Genomic DNA, 19,474 nt, shown 5'->3' on the forward strand with positions numbered 1-19,474 from the left:
TCCCCTGGAGAAGGGAAAGGCTACCCACTCCAGTATTCTGGCCTGGAGAATTCCATGGACTGTATAGTCCATAGGGTTGCAAAAAGTCAGACACGGCTTAGCAACTTTCACTTTCACTGCTGGGCGGGAGGGGCTGCACAGTTCCACATCCCAGCAAATGGATGGAACCACCCCAGGCGCCTCTCCTGGACCCTCTCTCCAGCACCCTCTGCCAGCCTGGACCCCTGGTCCCCTTGTCTGGGGACTTCAGCTCCTGCATTCTGCCTTCTGACTTGCCCATCCACATGTCTGACCCCCTAGTCCTGGAGTGATGTGCGCTGTGGCTGCCCAGCCATGAGAACCCTCTGGAACTGATGGCTTCGGGCAGTCTTTCTCTGGTCCCTGATTTTCCAAGCACTCTGGCTTACTGTTCAGCTACAGGGTGTGGCCCTCAAGCCAGGTAGCCTTAGGCAGGAATGAGAGTCCTCCCTGACCTTTCCAGGCTCTGCTTGGATCCTCCTCCTCCGAGCAGACTTCCTGGGCTTCTCCCGCCCCGAGTCTTGTACAGGCACATAGACACTCACATTTGCTCTCCAGTGGTTCCTGGGGGACTATGCTGCCCCCGCACCAGTCAGTGAGGTTCCTGAGGACAGTGTCTGTCCTGCCCACTCCTGCCCTCACCACACACTGGAGGGTCAGCCCAGGACTGAGCAGAACAGAGGGAGGCTGGACTTCATGCTCCTTTAGCCAGAGGGGAGGGGCAGAGCCCCCAGAATACCTCTCAAGAAGACAGTCCTGCAGAATTCAACAGTTTGCAATCTCAGGGAGAGGGACCCTGGCTGGGAGTGGTGCCCGAAGGCAGGGGCCCTGCTGGGTGTGTGGCACCCACTGACCGCCCCCCTCAGGTATGTGGCGCACACTCTCTGAGCACCCCCTCCTCTCTGTGAGCTGAGGAGGTGGGAGGAGCTGGTCTTCGAGGTCCCTTCCAGCTCAGACACCTTATGTTCCATGAGATCCGCATGAATGTTGCCATGGAGACGTCGGAGAGGAGCTGCAACAGCACAGATGTGACTGAGGAGTCACCTAAGGAAGCGGCTGGTGTCAGAGGAGCCCTCCCCACCCCCTGCCGCCCCCGAAGCCCTGGTGCACAGGGGCCACACTGCGTGACCCGTGCCAAGAAGACACGCCATGTGCCCTGCCATCTGCTTCCATGAGGCCCAACGGGTATAAGGAGTGCATGTCCATCCCTGCCTGCGGGGAGAAGGACCGACACGGGGGGGGGTGTTTGGAACACAGCATTGTTCCCTTGCAGGTGTGGCTGTGAGGTCCGCCCCCTGTCCTTGCTTCCCATGGCTGCTCAGGAACTGGCATCTGGCTGCCCTTGGCAGTCTCAAGACAAAAAGCATGCCAGTCACAGTGTGGAGAGTGTGGGGGAGGCCTCGCTCTGATCCAGCCCTTGCACTGAGGCCCCAGGTGGGTGAGACCTCTGGGCTCAGAGCACCCCCAGCTGTCGCATGGCTCCTGAGTGCCACACGTGGCCTCCTGGCAGGGGAGGCCTCAGTGTCGGTGGGAATGACTAAAATGAACCCCGTGTAACCATGACAACCACTGAAGTCTGCAGCTGGCTGCCCCTGGAGTGGGCCAAGCTCTTCACTTGCCTCATCTCTTCTTTTTTCTTAATTATAAAAATAATATATATATGAGTTTTGCAGGCACGTCAGCCGCACAAAAGGGAAAGGCAAGAGTAAAAGTCCTTGCTCTAGGACTTCCCTGGTGGGCCAGTGGTTAAGAATCTGCCTTCCAATGCAGGGGACTCGGGTTTGATTCCTGGTCATGGAAGTAAGATCCCACATGCCTCGGGGCAACTAAACCTGTGTGCCACAGTGAAGACCCAGCTGCTGCTGCTGCTGCTAAGCCGCTTCAGTTGTGTCTGACTCTGTGCAACCCCAAGAATGGCAGCCCACCAGGCTCTTCCGTCCCTGGGATTCTCCAGGCAAGAACACTGGAGTGGGTTGCCATTTCCTTCTCCAATGCATGAAAGTGAAAAGTGAAAGTGAAGTCGCTCAGTCCTGTCCGACTCTTCGCAACCCCATGGACTGCAGCCCACCAGGCTCCTCCGTCCATGGGATTTTCCAGGCAAGAGTACTGGAGTGGGGTGCCATTGCCTTCTCCGGAAGACCCAGCACAGCCCCTCTAAAAATGTCTCTCCCTCCAACAGATTATGTCCTTCAGGGTTAACCACTGTAGCTTTGGTAACGGCTCCTGGGTGAGTTCCTTACAGTGGCTGTAACAAATTCCCACAGACACACCAGCACAAAGCAACTCAGCTTGGCCATCCTGTGCTTTGGAGGCCAGAAGTGTGAAATGAGCCTCGTGGGACTGAAGTCAAGGTGTCAGCAAGGCGGGTTCCTCTGGGGGCTCCAGGGCAGAGTCCCCGACTCTTCAGCTTCTGGTGGTCTCCAGCTTTTCTTGGCTTGTGGCCACATCACTCCAGTTTCCACTTCCACAGGCACCTGGCCTTCTCTTCTGCCATCGAAACTTCTTACAAGGACATTTGTGATTACAATACATTTAAGTTCCACCTGGATAGTCCAGGGTCATTCCCCATCTCGATCGTTCATTTAGTCACATCTGCGTTAGCTTTTGTCCTATGAGGTGGTCTTCATACCTTCTGGGGATTAGGACCTTGATGTCTTTGGGATCCTTCATTCAGCTGAAACAGGGCCATTCAAGTTTTTATTTTGGGACTTTGAAACAAGGTTTCTGTGACTGAGCAAACCTAAAAAAAAGTCACTGGATTACGGATTTCTTTTTCTATCTTATCTTTGTCCCAGTTTTTTTAGGTATCCAAATTATGTTTACTAAGCACATTTCATATTTATGCATAAGCATGCATAAATTACATTGAGATGTGATCCTTATTCTCTAAGAGTATAAATAAAATCACGACTACCTGATCTTTCCACGTTTGATAGGACTTTCCCATTAAAAGAGCTGGACTAGGGACTGCCCTGTGTAGGAGTTCTATCCGGAAACTAAAATCCCACATACTGCAGGGTGTGGCCAAAAAAATGTTTTTTTAATTAAGGAAAAAAAAAAAGATCTAAGTGTCTTTTCCTGGCAAGGCTCTGATATATTTTCAATTTCTTACTTGGATGTTAATTTTTTATTTTTTCTTGAGTCAGTTTTTATAGTTTATATTATTTCAACATGTTTTTAGACAAAACGTTTTTAGATAGAAAAATTGCACATAATCTCATAATTTTTCATTCTTTATTTCTGTGAATAAACCTTCATTCTTAATCTTAACGTGCTATATTTTATTTTCATCTCTCTTTCGGCTATACTTGCCAGGAGGTTTAAAAAAGAACCTTAATAGCCTTGCTTATTAAACATAGCTCTTGATGTTATTAATCAATTCGACTTTCTTTTATTTTACTGCTTGACTTTTGGGTGTCCTGGGTGTTTATTGCTGCGCAAGGGTTTTCTCTAGTTGTGGCAAGCCGGGGCTACCCTTTGTCGAGGTGCATGGGCTTCTCGTAGCAGCGGCTTCCCCTGTGGAGCACGGGCTCTAGGCAAAGGCGCTACCAGTTGTGGCACACAGGCTTGGTTGCCCTGCAGCAGAGACGGAAGCTGTGTCCTGCGCGTGTACTACCAGGGAAGTCCCTCTACTTTCTTTATTTTTTTTAAGATTTTTTAATATGGACCATTTTTTTAAAGTCTTTATTGAATTTGTTACATTATTGCTTCTTTTTTTTTTTTTAATGTTTTGGGGTGTTTTTTTTTGGCCAAGAGGCATGTAAGATCCTAACTCCCTGACTAAGGATCAAACCCATACACCCTGCAGTGGAAGGCAAAGTCTTAACCACAGGATCACCAGGGCAGTCTCTACTTTTTCTTTTTAAAATAGCTGACTGATACTCTTAAGTTTCTAATTTCCTTCCTTCTACTTTGCTTTGGTTTATTTTATAGTTGTTTTTCTAGAATGTTGACAAGGATGTTTAACTTATATACTAGTTTGATATTCCATGATCATCAATTTAAAAAAGTAATGTTATCAGTTTCTCTCCATATGTAACTGCGTACCACAGATTTGGTAAGATGTGTGCTCATTACTAGTCATGTCTATAGATAATCTGATTTTAATCTTGATTTTAAATTACTAAAAGTTAAAAGATTGAAAAGAGGGTATTTCAATTTCTAAATGGTAAGATTTTTAAATATCAGGTTTATTGGGGCATAATTTATGTACACCTGTTGGTTTAGTTCCTCAGCCATATCTGACTCTTGTGATCCCATGGACTGTAGCCTGCCAAGTCCCTCTGTCCATGGGATTTTCCAGGCAACTCACAGGAGTGGGTTGCCATTTCTTTCTCCAAGGGATTTTCCTGACCCAGGGATTGAACCCATGTCTCCTGCACTGGCAAGTGGATTCTCTACCACTGAGCCACCAGAGAAGCCCTTCTGTATACTGACATTCATCAATTTTAACTAAACAGTCCGGTGAGTTTTGACAAATATCATTTAAGCATCATCATACTCCTGATATAAAACATTTTTGTCACCTCCAAAATTTCCTCATGTCCCTTTGCTGTAATGCCCTCCTTCCACCCCTAGCTCCTGGCCACCACTGACCTGCTTTTTGTCACTGTGAGCATTTAAATATGTAAGAAACAACTTTATGAATGTCTAACACATCCAATAACTGCACATTTTCAAAGTGTGCAGTTTGATTAGTTTTGACATAAGTGTACACCCATGAAACCATCACTGCAATTAATATAATGGAGATATCCACCCCTTCCACATTTACCTTTCAATTACCTGAGTCATCAGGATGTCCACCCTTGTCCCAGACCCTCAGTGAATGGCTCTTCAGGCTTTTACCCAGGTGAGCATCCCTGGGTTAAGGTGGGTTTGGGGAAGCCCCTGCTGTGAGCTAGACTCATGTGGTTAGCAGATGAAAGGACCCAGAGCACCTCTAGGGGGCAGTGTTTCCTAAGGCCACTTAATTGCCTAATCTTTCCCAGATCCTTGGCAAAGTCCTGTTACATAAACTAGAACTTATTAACCGTGTGGTTCAAACTCTCCATATTGTTAATGAACTTAAAAAAATTGTTCACTTGATTTGTACAGTTCAAAGGAAGGTGTAAAAAGTCTTCCACAATGATTTTGTGAATTTTTAAGTTTAGCTGTGTTTGCTGATGTTCTTTTTTCAGGAACACAACGGTTCATTGTATGTTCTACATAGATTGTATCTTTAATTAGTGCAAAAAAAATTGGACTCATTTCTCATTTACTGTCTTTCACTTTAGGTTTTATTTTCCTAGTATTAATCCTGCCACTCCACCCTCTTTGTGTCTTCATTTTCTATTTCTTCACTCTCAGCCTTCTAGGTTGTTTGTCTTAGCTGTGTCTCTGTAAACAACATTTACCTGACTGAGTGTGTCTTCTTATGAAAATCTTTGCTCTTTATCAAGGGAATTTAACTCATTTATATTTATAATGTTCACCCATATGCTTGGTCTTCTTTTGTGTTCTGGTTAATACACTAATCCACTGTTTCTTTTTTTAATTCTTTCCTTCCTGCACCAATCAGGTTTTCTTGTTTCTTTCCCCTCACTTCTAGTTTCCCCCTTTATTTTAAACTAATAGTTATCATTAACTATTAATAAAAAGCATTTAAATCTATATTTTATCAAGAATTAGACATTTCTTGGACTTCTCTGGTGGCACAGTGGATAAGAATTCGCCTGGTAATGGGTTTGATCCCTGGTCCGGGAATATTCCACATTCCACGGAGCAACTAAGCCTGTGGGCCACAACTACTGAAGCCTGAGTACCTAGAGCCTGTGCTCCACACAAGAGAAACCACCACAATAAGCTGGCATACCACAACAAAGAGTAGTCCCCGCTCGCAGCAACTAGAGAAAGTTTGCTTGCCGCAGTGAAGACGCAATGCAGCCATAATTAATTAATTTTAAAAAAGAAACATTTCTCCAATGTCCCCCTCCCTGAATCAGGGAGGATCTTTGGCACATTTCATTTCCTCTGACTCACCAAGTGGTTTGTTGAAATAGTGTAGAATTTCATCTCCAGATAATTAATTTTCTTCTTTATACATGCCTTTCCAGGGAACTTCCCTGGTAATCTAGCAGTTAAGACTCTGCTCTTCCAAGGCAGGGGGCCCAGGATTGATCTCTGGTCAGGGCACTAGATCCCACATGCGTGGGGCAACTAAGAAGTGCAGTGAAGATCCTGTAAGCCACAAATAAGACCCAGCCCAGCCTGAATAAATAAAGTTTAAATAAGGACTCCCTGCTTCCAATGCAGGGGTTTCAAATTTGATCCCTGGTCAGGGAACTAAAATACCACATGCCCTGGTGGCAAAAAATCAACCAGACTATATATATATATATGGGCTTCCCTGGTGGCTCAGATGGTAAAGAATCTGCCTGTAATGTGGGACACCTGGGTTCAATCCCTGGGTTGGGAAGATTCCCCGGGAGCAGGGAACAGCTACCCACTTCTTGCCTGGAGAATTCCATAGACAGAGGAGCCTGGCAGTCTACAGTCCAAGGGGTCGCAAAGAGAGTCAGACACGACTGAGAGACTTTTACACACACAAACGTATATATATATAATTTTTTTTCTCTTTCAGAAATCCTTTTCCATCAATTGCATATATTCCACAATGACATTTAAGCAGTTCTTTAGACTTGGTTAATCTGTTTTGCTTATTTTGCATCACTCTTTCTTATGGGTGTATCTTCCCTCATCTTGAATCCTTGAATCTTAACTGTTGCTCATTTGACTGGAATTTAAAAACTTTGAAACATTTGAAAAGTAATCTCAGTCCTTCCACTTACTTGCTGTGTGACTGGGCAAATTTCTTAACCTCTCTGTGTTTTAGTTACCTCATTTAATAAGAGGAATAGTAATAGAACCCAACTCCTAGAGTCCTGAAGAGGTGACAGAATAAGGCCGTCAGTGAGTGGGTGGAGAGGTGAAAGATGTGGGTTTCCTCCCTCCAGTCTCTCAGGAAGTTCTCGCCACTAACCCTTCCATTTCCTGTGCACACACACTCTCTCTTTCTCTGCGGTGTATTGCTCCCGCTCTGTTGGTACTCTCCCCTTAGCCTGGAAATTGGTTCAAGTCTCTCCCGCATTAAGAGAAAACCTTGGCTCTCGCTCTGTGTCCTTCTCCTGTTCCTTGCCTCCCTTTCCTTTCATATCTAAGCTTCTAGAAACAGGGAAACAAGCCGTGTCTACACCCGCTCACTTGCTAACATCCTGTGTCTCCCTTCCTGCCGTCCCCTTCACTCAGAGTGCCCTCAGCAAAGGTCACGGTGAACACAGCACCTTCAGTTTCCTGCAGCAACACAGCAAGGTGGAGGAGGCATCGGGTGACCCTGGGGAGGTCTGTCCTGTAGGATAAGCTCGGAGACAAATGCTTGTGGCCCCTGAATGGCTGTGTGATGTGAGTGAGCATGAGATGGGGGCTGGGGAGGCTTCCTGGAGGAGGAGTCACCTCCACTGAGTCTGCAAGGGGGTGGGACAGAAATGCATTCCAAGCCAAGGGAAGAACATGGGGCAAGGCCAGGAGGTGCGAGGCTGCAGAGGGTCCTGGAAGCCCCACGTGGAGGTGCAGGGGGAACAGCGAGGGACTGACAGCTGCACCCACCCAGCCCTGCTCTGTTTCTGCAGCACAAGCCCCTGTTAGCTTCTCCCCTGGAGCTCTTCCCCCAGCTGCCTCACAGGGGGCCTCAGTTTCCTTCTGCTTCTCTGGCTCTCTCACTTAGACTCCCTCCGAGGTTTCCCCCTCTCCAACTCCAGGTTGGGATTCTCTGCCTCTGGATTCTCCCACCTGCCCCAGGTGTGCTCATCATCCCTCTTCCAGCTTCACACCCCACCTCCAGCTGCACTCTGGACACCTTCTCCAGTGGCCCCAGCCCCATCTGTCCAGAAGCCCCTCCTCACCTTTTCCCCTACATCTCTTCTCCCTGCCCACCCCAACACCAGGCCCCAGACAACAGTCTCTCCACCCATTCCGACACTTGCCCCCAGGTAGGGCACCATCTGAGCCTCCTCCTCCTCCCCTGCCCCCAGCCAGACCTGAGACTGTTCCCCACTTGGGCCTCCTCCCCTCACCTTGCTTCGTATCATCGAGCCCACCGTGGCTCAGCCTCCATGCCAGTGCTTCCAAGTGCGATCACCAAGCACTCCCTCTGTGACTCTATGTCAAAAGGTCCCCAAGGCCCAAGAGGTCTGTTGGCTTCACGATCCCTCCCTGTTAGGATGGAAGCTCCTCCCCAAAACTGCTCTAAGGTACTGATTTGGGGACAAAGTGGGTTGTGAGAACTGTCTTGAGAATGGACCCCACTGCTGGAGCAGGACCATCTGCTTCCCCTACCCTCCAGAGCCTCTGCCTGCTCCTGGGTCGTGGGCCTGTGAGGCTGGCAGGCTGTGCCCTGTTCATCTCCCGCTGGGGCCTGAGCCGGGAACCTGTTCTTCCTTGGGTCTTTCCTGGGTGTGACCCTCTGCCAGTCCTAAAACAGGTTTGCTATGCCATGGCCCACTTGAGAAAGGGAGGTACCTGTGCCATTTCACCTCCCAGGGAATAGCAGAGTTTCAGTGTGCCCACACGGTGGTCTTACCGGGACTTCCCCAGAAAGTGGCCTCAGGACCTGGGCCTAGCACCTGTGGATTCAGTTGAGGCTGCCAGCTAGCTTAAGACGGAGCAGACGGAGGGAGCTGGGAAGTCTCCAGACACAGCCTGACCCCAAGTCTCAGGACAGTGGGACAGGGGCTTAAGTGGGACAGAGGCCTTGCCCCCAGGGCAGTCTGGGGACCCCCTCCCTGTGTCTACTCTGTCCAGGCTCTTGTGGAGGGACTTAATTGACCAGCTTGGGTCAGGTATCCACTCATGACCGAATGGTCCAGCAATTTTATTTTTTCTTTATTTTAAAAGTTGATTCACATACCATAAAATTCACCCTTTTAAGAGCACAGTTCAGTGATTTTAGTGAATTTGCAAGGCTCTGCAACCATCACCACTAGCTAACTCCAGAACCTCTTATCATCTCCAAAAGGAACCCCATAGTCATTAGCAGTCGCTCCCCATTTCCTCTCCCTCCAGTCCAGGGAGCCACTAATCTACTTCTTGCCTATTTTGAACACTTTTAAATAAATGGAATCGTATAATATGTTGTCCTTTGTGTCTGACTTCTAACATATTTTCAGGATTCATCCACGATGCTCGGTTTGGATTCATCCCACCACATGCGTTAGTTTCATAATTATGTCCTGAGCACAGAGAGGAACAAAAGCTCCCTTGGCAGAATCACAGCACCGAAAAGCGATGCGCATTTATTGAGTGCCTACTGTGTGCCAAGCCCTCGGGAAACCGCAGTGGTGGAGGGGTACAGAGGCGCTAGGAGCGGATGAGCGCGCATAGCCGGGCCTCTGAGGTGCAGGCTGCTGTTTTCAGTGCTGCTGTAACTGCTCCCGGACCCTGAGGGCTGGGAGGCGCACGCAGCGAGGAGACCCGAGAGCCGGGAGCAGCGGATTGCGCTTCTTGGGGACCAGCGGCTTGCGCTTCTTGGGGACCAGAGCCGGGGGCCGGGCCTAAGGCCTGGAGCGAAGGGCGGAGCTCAAGACGCCAGGCCCACCTAGCACTGCCCATCGCCCACTACCCCGCGAGGGGCGGAGCCTCCTGAAGCCCCGCCCCGGCACCCTCCCTGAGCCGCTCCCGACTCTGCGGCGCGGGGGCGTGGCCTGAGGGCGCCCCGCCCCGCGCCGGGCCGGGAGGAGGAGGAGCCCGCGGCCGGGCCGCACTGCAGCGCCAGCGCGCGAGCGGGCGGCAGAGGACCCGGCCGGCCCCGAGCGCCGAGAGTCTGTCGCGCAGGCAGACAGGCCGCGGCCGCCGCTGGATACAGTCCCGCTGCAAGCCATGCCGTGCGGGGGCTCCGCCTGAGCCGCGGCCGCCGGGGCCGGGGGCGCTCGGGCCCTCGGGAGCGGGCCGGGGCCATGCTTGCGCTGCCCTGAGGATGCCGCCCGCCGCGCCCGCCCGCCTGGTGCTCGCCTTGGGCCTGGGCCTGTGGCTCGGGGCGCTGGCGGGGGTCCCCGGGCGCGGCTGCGGGCCGTGCGCGCCCCCCTGCCTCTGCGGCCCGGCGCCCGGCGCCGCCTGCCTCGTCAACTGCTCAGGCCAGGGGCTGCGGACGCTCGGGCCCGCGCTGCGCATCCCCGCGGACGCCACCGCGCTGTGAGTAACGCGCGCCCGTCGCGCGGGCCCGGTGGTTGCCATGGCGCCCGGCGGCCTGTCGGGGCGCGGGGCGCCTGCACCCTCCGGGGAGAGGCCGGCCGGGCAGGCCGCCGGCCTGGCGGCCTTCGCAGGGCGTGGGCGCGTCCCCGGCCTCCAGAAGGGGAAACGGGGTGCGGGCCAGGCCTCTCCCAGGGCGAGGCTCCAGCGTAGTGAGGGCGGCCCGACTAAATAAGGAAAACCTGGGCCCACGGCCGGCTCTCAGCCCGCCTGGCCTCAGCCAGAGGGAAATAGGAAAATCCCGGATTTTGTGCAGGCGGAGACCGCGCGCCCGGAGGGGCCCCGCGAACGCCAGCGGACCGGGGCCCGTGGGCTGGGGCGGGGCGGGGCGGGGCTGTCTCCCACACGCACTTCAACATTGCTGCTGCTGCTAAGTCACTTCAGTCTTGTCCGACTCTGTGCGACATCATAGACGGAAGCCCACCAGGCTTCCCCGTCCCTGGGATTCTCCAGGCAAGAACACTGGAGTGGGTTGCCATTTCCTTCTCCAATGCATGAAAGTGAAAAGTGAAAGTGAAGTCGCTCAGTCGTGTCCGACCCTCAGCGACCCCGTGGACTGCAGCCCTCCGGGCTCCTCCATCCATGGGATTCTCCAGGCAAGAGTACTGGATTAGAGACTAATAGGATGCGGCTTGGCCTGGGGCGATACCCAGCACCTGGGAGTCCAGGAGGAGGCAGCTGGGCTTGGCCAGGCCCTGGAGAGCTCTTGATGGATGCTTAGAATTGGCCTGATGCTTGAAGTGGAAGGGGAAGACCAAGGGGCTGGACTTCGTGGAGCACGGGTGTAGGGTACACCACCATTGTGGCCGCTGTAGGGGGACTGAGGGCAGGATGGGAAGTGGGTTAGGGTCCTCGCGGGCCTCATTTGCGCTGTTCAGCGCTCTGATGTTATCCTGGGAACAGTGGGTGACTGATTGCCGTGGAGGGGTTTAAAACGCTGAAAAGTCATCCTCCGGTTTGCATTTTGGAGGAAATAATAACACGCAGTCTTTATGGAGAGCTCACCTCCAGCCTCGGCCTGTGTCAAGGTGCAATTGTGAATTGTCACGCTTAACCCTCAGCCTGACCCTCTGAGGTGAGGTGCAGCAGAGATGCCCATTGTACAGATGGGAACACAGGCCGGAGGTGACAATGATGTGCTTTGTCCAAGCACAAGTGACCAGTAACAGCCGATGCCTGGCAGAGGCAGCATTAGATTGAAAAGGGTGTGGGGAACTGAGATTTTCAGACAGTTGACCCCAGAGCTGGGGACAGTCTCCCAGCCTGTGATACACATCCTCACGGCCCCGTCTGGGTGTTTCCAGACATCTCAGCCAGGACTCCTCGGCTCCCTGGCTGCACGCTGGAATCCCTTGGGCGGGGGGGCTGGGGGGTTCAACATCCCCAGGCTTATTAAACCTTGAATTTGATTTTGTAACAATCCCTGGGCGACTCCAGTGTGTGGCTGCCTCTTTTTAGGGGGACCCTTGTGGTCTGTGTTCAGGCGAGTTTGGATGTTGAAGGCAGAGCAGGGGCGGGTGCTTCTCCTGGAGGGCTCCTCCTTGGGGCTCTGCTGGGTGTTGTGGGGAAACTGGTTCTCCAGGGGCAGCGGCTGGGAGCCTTGGGGCCATGCTGTTGTCTTGCTCCCTGACAGCTGGTGTTTGCCGTCACGGCTGTCTCTGGGGAGATGGGCTTCCTGTCTGTGGCCAGTGCCCACGTAATCGTTTTGGATCCACCCCTGGCCCTTGTTTCTGGATGTTGTGAATGAAGTTGCCTCCATCTCTGTTGGGCCAAGAGCTGCTGGGGGTCAGGCCCCAGCTCCTGCGGGTTATTCCTGCTTCCTCGTCACCTGGCAGCAGGCTGGTCTCCAGGAGCTGTCCAGGAAATAAACGGTACAGGTAGGTTGGCCAGAGGCCTGCAGCAAGGAGCAGGCTCCCGGGCACAGCAGTGGAGCCTGAGCCTTGCATGTGTCCACTTAGCCTCTGGACATCCAGGGAGCTGGCGGCCTGGCCTGAGCCAGCAGGATTCCAGGGCTGCTGGCCCTGCAGCCCGGGAGGAGGGGTTCGGGGAACCGAGGAGACTTCACGTTCCAGTCGACACTCTGAAGCTGCCTCAGAGATTTCTGCAGGGCTCAGGGTGAGGAACCCATGGGAAACCAGACCCTTGACTGCAGATGCTAAGGCCTGCCCCCACCCAACCACCCCCCCTCGCCACCATCTGTTCTCTGTGGGCTGCCCCAGACATCATCCTTGTCTGTCCACTCTGCAAACCGTGCCCCCCTCAGAGAGAGGGAGGCAGGTGACCCTTCTCTGAGGGCGCAGGAATGAGGTCCAAGATGCCAGGGAGCCCCCTGTGGGAGGGTGTACACGTCCAGGGGCCCCAGGGGCCCTGCCTCCTGGGTGTCACCCCTAGCCTGAGCCTAGGGGACTCAGGCCCAGCGTCTCTGTCATCAGCGTCGGGCAGGCACCCCTCCACTTGAGACTCCTTGGCCAGCCTGAGGTGCCGCAGGACAGCTGTGTCCTGACTTGGGAGGGGACAAGGGCTGGCTGGTGGGGGATTCGGGGCTTGCAGGATGGCCCAGGGTTTTGAGACCCCAGCCTCCTTGGGTTAAATGATGCTTGCTGCTGGGAGGTGGCAGCGTGAACAGGATGACGTCACTCAGTAAAAGCTGGTTGCGCTCCTGTTTTTAAAGCTTTTATCCTGGAGAGTTTGAACTTACACAGAAGTGGGCGGAAGAGCGTGATGAACCTCACAGACCCACTGCCCTGGGGCCTAGCCTGCTGCTCCACCCTCACCCCACCCCTTTTGAAAGCAAACTCCAGCCATCCTACTTTTGATCTGGTAGCATTTGGAAATGTATGGCGACCCCTCGATCACACCCAAAACAGTGCACAGTTCCCTGGTCCCTTCATGTCGGTGTGCTCAAATTTGCGGTTGTCTGTGTTTTCACTGGAGCCAATTAGGATCCAAACAAGGTCCATGCAGCAGCAGTGCAGCTAGGTGATGTCTTTTAAATCTCTGCGGGTGTGCAGGCTCTCCTTCCGTCTCTCTTCCCTCTCGTGTGACTCACTGAAGAGACCGGCTCCCATGGCACCTGGTGTGCGGTCGTGTCTCTGTGTGTCCCTCTGCCCTTGCTGTCCTTCCCAGACACTGCTGGTCGGGCGCAGAGCTGTGTTGGGTGGGGAGCCACATTTCACGTGCTCGAGCCACAGGACCAGCGGCTGCTGGCCGGGTTGGCGCAGAGAGTTCTAGATGGGGCAGTACTGCTCCAGGTGCTGTCTGTCCATCATGTCCAGTGTGGCTGACTTTAGCCGGCCGCTTCTCGGGTGAGGGCCAGGGGCTCACCACCAAGTGGGCCTTGTACTGTCTCACGGATGTTGGGTCTAGGACCAGGCTCGGAGCAGGGACTCAGTAGGGGTTTGCTTTGCTGACTAGGTAGGATATTGGGGCCTTGGGGTCTGCCATTGGCTGGGGGCACCCAGGGCCTTGCCCTTCCTCACATGTCCCCCTAACTGATAGGGGGTGTGGGGGGCTCTGGGAGATGCAGTCCCCGGGGAGCTGCATGGGTGTCAGGGAAGGTGGGCGTTGGGGAGGAGACCCCCGGGCTCGGCGTGAGCCTGGCCTGTGTATAACGCCAGGCACCACGTAGGCAGCCATGCATGTGGCTTCCTACACATGCATGCATGTAACACCAGTGATAGAGAGGAGGCCGTTTTGCAGGGGCCCCTGGAGGGATCTCCAGCGCAGGTGACACTGAAGCCAGTGCTCAGCACTTGTGCAGGTGTCACCCAGTGCTGGGAGAGAGCATCCCACATAGAGTGGACAGCCTAGCAGAGTCTCAGAGGTGCCAGGTGATGGGGGGCGGCAGGTGGGGCCTCTGGAGAGAGGGCAGTGGGGGCAGCATTGAAGGACCCTGGAGAGAAGCGTTGTGATTGGCGTCTTCCAGAAAGACCGCTGGCTGGGGTGCAGAGGCACCTTGCGTGCTGAGCTGGTCTCCCCCTCAGGGTCCCTGAGCCACCTGCACTGGGAGAAGCAGACTGCAAGTGCATGTCCCAGAAGTTGCCTGGCGAGGGCCGGACGGCAGGGCTGTGCATTCCGGGGGCCACATACACACCGCTCCTGTCTGTGGCCCCTGGCAGGGCGGCAGGTGAATGGGGAGGCTTCAGCTACAGCTGTGACACGGGGGACCTGAAGGGACGGACAGCAGAGCGCTCCCAGTGCCCGGAGCAGTGAGGACAGCCACGCCTGGAGAAGGGCGGGGAACACGCGTCATGTCGTGTCTGATGAAGGACTCGTAGCTAGAATACGTAAAAACTCAGTGACTCAAAGCTAAAAAGCGGGCAGAGGATCTGAACAGACCAATCTGCAAAGAGACACACCAGTGACCAATAAGCACGTGAAAAGACGCTGTGTCTAGCTTTCAGGGAAACGCAAATCAAAACTCCAGGGAGATACCATTTCACACCCACTGGGTTGGCTGTCCCCAAAAGACAGACAATACCGGGTGTTGATGAGAATCCTCGTCCGCGGCTGGCGGGGATGGGGCACACCTGGAAGACAGTCCAGCAGCTCCTCGGAAAAGTAAACGTAGAGGGCCCGGCCATTCTGCCCCTCGGTGTAGACCCAGGAGAAACGAAACCTACGTCCACACAAAAACTTGAAATGTCCACAGCAGCTCTGTTCAGAGGATGTAAGAGGTGGAAACAGCCCCAGGGTGTATTGGAGATGGGTATGTGCACAGAGTGTGGCCTCTCTGTAAAATACTGTTCAGCCATGGGAAGAATGCGGTGCTAAGGCTTGCTGCAACATGGGTGAGCCTTGAAAATGTGTTCCGTGACAGAACTCAGATGCAGAAACCCACGTGTTGTGTGATTGTGCTGATGTGAAACGTCCAGAATGGGCAAGGCCATGGAGCCACAAGTGGACGAGTGTCTGCAGCTAGGGTGGGGCTGGGGCTGAGGGTGGTGGCCAAGCGCGCTGGTTTTCCCCCCGGGGGGGGGGGTGAAATGGTCTTGGAATTAGGGGTGGTGGTTGCCCAGCCCTGAGAGTATACGGAAAACCACTGAACTGTATGCTCTGGAAGGGTGACCTGTATAGTTGGTGGATTAAAAAACAGACCCCTGAAGAAAGTACCCAGGGGGGCACCCCCCCTCCTGCTGCTGCCTGGCCTCCCTGCCTGGCCTCCCTGCCTGGCCGCGGTGAGCAGGACTCTGCTGAGCTCTCCGTCCGGCAGTGTGGTGCCGTGGCCTGGGAACCGCACTTGACTCCATTTTACAGACCAGGAAACTGAGGTTGAGTCGCTTCCTGGGGTCGCCTGGCTGGTGGGCTGTGGCAGAGAGATGGTCTGGGTGTGCTCAGGGCCTCTCCCTGGAGCTGCACTCGGGGGCCTGGGGTTTGGGGGCAGTGAGGGTGTCCCCAAGGGGGGCGGGGTGTGTTCGAAGGGGACCAGGTGAGCTCTGACTCAGCCCCAGCTGCTCGCCTGGCCCTGCCCACCAGCCTCCTCCTCCCAGTTCCCTTGGCTGTCCCTGCTCTGGTCCGTCCCAGCGACCCCCCAGGAGGAGCATGGGCAGACCTGGCTCCCACCGCAGCCCCTCTGCTCCCTGTGTGGCCGTGCCCAGGTCGCTCAGCCTCTCTGAGTTCCGGTTGCCTGCCCTGCGTTTGGGCACTGTGAGTGGATGCGACGTGTGGTTGTGGGCCTCAGAGGTGAGGGAGTGTGGTGTCCCCACGGCACTTGGTTGATGGTGGCCGCATAATCCTAGCTGCTGCCAGAGTGGCCCCCCAGGCCCTTCTGAATGAGCTCAGAGTCCACCACTGGTCCCCAAGTGCTGGCCGGGAGTTGGGCCCCAGGACCTGTCCTGCTGCAGAGCACACAGGCCTGAGGAGGGGCACCCTTGCTGGCGCACGTGTGACTATGCTGCTCAGACCAGACACATGGGTGCACCTTGGGCAGGCAGGCTCCTACGCACTCTTCAGCACCCAATCCTGGAGGCCCCGTGTCCAGAGGCCTCCTGCCTCTGGTCTGGCCTCAGAGGTGCCTTTACTACAAAGCCAGGTGGCCGGTGGGATGCATCATGCCAGGCACGCTTCTCTAGTGGTTTCATCTCAGTTTTACATGTTTGTGTGTCCCACACCTTCCCGTGTGGATGTGTAGCGTGGTGAAGGTATGAGGCATCTTATGACAGCTGGCCAGTGGCAGTGCCACCTGTGAGTGGGCATGTGGGGACCCTGGCTCCCGAGGGGGACCCCGACTGGGGTTTGGTTTCAAGTGAGGAAGCCATTTTGGACGAGATGCGCATTTTCCTTTCCGGAACATTCTGCTGTGCCAGCGCCACAGTGGGAACCCAGTCGGGCCCAGCCCGCCGAGCGCTGGGGCGAAAACAGCCCGTTCCTGCCGTGCTGTCTGGGGAGGCAGCAGCCCCGGGCCCGGCGCTGGGCTGACCGGCGGGCTGGGTGCCGGCAGTCTCGCTGGAAAATGCGGCTCACGTACATCCTTTATTCCCGGAACACCTTGTTCCTCGTGGCTTGGCAGCCGCCTGTGCCGAGGGGCCCAGCCATACCCAGGCCCGGTTGGGGGGCTGCGTTTGGGGGCCTTCTCCCCAACTGAGGCGCCCATGGGCCCAGGCCAGGCAGAGCATGTCCCCAGTTCTGAACCCCTGGGCCCTGGAGCCCACCCTGGGGTCCTGCAGGGCCGCCCTGGAAAGAGCCGTGCCCTGTGGTGGAGGCCAGCCTTACCCATGCCCTGGGCGAGGCTCGCAGACCCTGTGCCCACAGGCCGAGCCCTGGAGCTCCCTGGGCGACAGGACTGCCCCCCGCCAAGCGGGGGCGACCCTGAGGACCGAAGCGTGGCCCTCAGTCCCCAGCTAGGGGGCTCCTCTTCCTCGGCCCCTCGCCCCATCCTGGCCTGGTTAGTGCCCTGATGGAGGCCGCCTCTGGTGGGCTGCCCTGGGAAGGCCCCTCCTGGGGGCTCCCTTCCCCACCTCGGCCTACGGGTCCAGGGGCTTCCCGGGTAGGGCAGGGCAGCCCCGCCCCGGACGCCTGTGCCTCGTCCTGCTGACAGCTGAGCCGCGGGCTGGCCACGCCCTACAGGGAGCCTCTCCACGCGCCCTGGAGACGAGGCCCCTCCTTGTCTGACTCCGGAGGCGGGCGCCTCTCCCCTGTTAGAGGCCCGGACCCCCCTCTCACTGGTCCCCGGGCCTCGTCAGGAGCCAGATGGGGGTGGGTGGCTCCAGCCAGGCCTCCTGGGCCCCTTGCCTGCCTCTCACCCTCTCTGCGTGTTTTTCTTCAGATCAGCTCTCTCCCCAAAACTTGAATTCATTAATTTAAACATCATTTCCGGCCCTGGAAGCCAGCCTCGCTCACCATAAATAGAAGTGCATGAAGACAGAGCTAGGTTACCAGACTCAGACTGACCCACCCCATCCTGCTGCCAAAGGGAGCTGTTACTGCCGTGTCAAGTGGGGGCACTGGGTCTGGACCGGCCTGCAGGGTCCCAGGGGCCTGGGGCCGGCCTGCGGCCTCTTGCCCCTTCCACCTGGGCCTGGCCCCTAAGGGGCCGTGGTGGGGTCCCTGTTTCCCTGGAGCCCTGGGGCTGCCGTGGAGAGGACGGGGCAGCGGGGGCAGGGCCGTCCCACCCCGTCCCGCCAGGGGGGAGGCGGCCGTTGGCCCGCTGCGCGGTTACGTAGCATGCAGGCGGCCCCTCCGGAGCCCTGTTTCCAGCGTGGCGGCCAGCGCTGCAGGGTGGAGTGTGGGCTGGGGCCTGGCGCCCGCCTCCACTGCTGACCACACGCGTCTGGAATGTGCAGATGTTTCCTTGGGGGCTCTGGCTGGCCCCCAGACCCCGCCGGGCATCTGGACTGGGGAGTGGGCACCCACCCCCCACCCCCCGCCTGGGCACAGGGGGAAACTGAGGCTGCCCGGGGCGGTAGGGCTGGTACCTCCACGTCCCCAGCTCCAGGAGGCAATGCCCTGGGAGCCACCTGGGCTCAAGAAGGACCCTGTCCTTGGGCTCCGCATCGGGCACCTCTTCCCTCAGTGTTGCCCCGTGGCCCTCCCCATCTCTCCTCTGGGCCCTGAGGCATCCCTTCCCCTCTGCAAGGCCTGGGGCTGGAGGCATGGGCTGGGCCCTGTGGGGGGAGACTGAGCCGCCAGCGTCCACAGGGTGGGGGGGTCAGTGCCTTAGCCCGACCCCCCCGGCTGGTGGGAGCAGGGATCCCTGCCCCAGCTGCTGCTACAGCAGGAGAGATCGGGCTGGGAAGGACATACTCCCCCAGGAAGGCTGGGTGTCTGACTCGGGAGATGGGGAGTTGGGCCTGCCCCAAGGTGGGGTGCGGGGCAGACGCGACTCTCCAGTGACTACTAGGCGCTGGGGGGAGGAGGGGAAGGCCGGGGCCTAGGGGTTGAACAGGGGTCTTCCTCCCCAACACCCCCGCCTGTCCTCAGTCAGGAGAGGGAACAGCATGGTGGTTAAGAAGCCTCCTTCCAGTGCAGGGGACGCAGGTTTGATCCCCAGTCAGGGAGCTGAGATCCCACATCCTCTGGGGCAGCTGAGCCCGCACACCACCACGAAGAGTCTGATGCAGCCAAATAAATACACAAGTAAATAAAGAGAGGGAACAGCAGGGGAGGGGCTGTGTGTGAGGACACCCTCGTCTCAGTCCAGGGCTGTGGGCAGTTGGGGGCCAGCCTCGTGGCCTGGTCCCTGGTGCCCAGGGAGCTGACTTGGCTCGTGCTGGTGCGGGTATGTGGGCCACAGGTCACCCTTTCCCCTCCTGCCGTGGAGTCCCTGAAAGTGGCTGGTCTGGGCCTGGGAGGTCCGGATGACCCAGAGGGTTGACGCCACGTGGCCTAGCCCCTCTCAGATGTGAGCTCTTCTCCCCGTGGGGACGGCTGCCCAGCGTGGCGCTTGGCCAGCCGCCCTGCTGGGCTCCTGTGGGTGGCTCCCTGGGCTGGCCGTGTTCCTCATCCCAGACTTGGTAAGACGGGGAACCCGAGTGGGGGCAGGGCGCAGAGGAAACCCGAGGGGCTGGAGCAGGGTGGGGCTGGCCCTCGGCAGCCGTGGCGTTCTCCGAGAACGGTGACGACAAAAGCAGATGGGGATGTGGAGAGGTGGCCGTTCAGGGCTGGGAGGCCTCAGCAGAGTCCGCCTCCAGGGTGCCCGCTGCCCGGCACCCGCAGCTCGCCCCGTTGCCCTTCCGCG

At 56.3% G+C, this 19,474-nt stretch overlaps 1 protein-coding gene across 1 annotated transcript in view; it reads left to right on the forward strand.

The window, feature by feature from the left end:
- Positions 1-10,027: 10,027 nt before the first annotated feature.
- PKD1 (polycystin 1, transient receptor potential channel interacting) overlaps positions 10,028-19,474 on the forward strand; it is a 39,007-nt gene continuing 29,560 nt past the window's right edge. Inside the window, exon 1 of the mRNA XM_052636334.1 lies at positions 10,028-10,242. Within this exon, the coding sequence (XP_052492294.1) occupies positions 10,028-10,242 (215 nt within the window). The remainder of the gene's footprint in view (positions 10,243-19,474) is intronic.

This window comes from Budorcas taxicolor, chromosome 2 (genome assembly GCF_023091745.1).
Source record: "Budorcas taxicolor isolate Tak-1 chromosome 2, Takin1.1, whole genome shotgun sequence".
Taxonomy (NCBI): Eukaryota; Metazoa; Chordata; class Mammalia; order Artiodactyla; family Bovidae; genus Budorcas; species Budorcas taxicolor.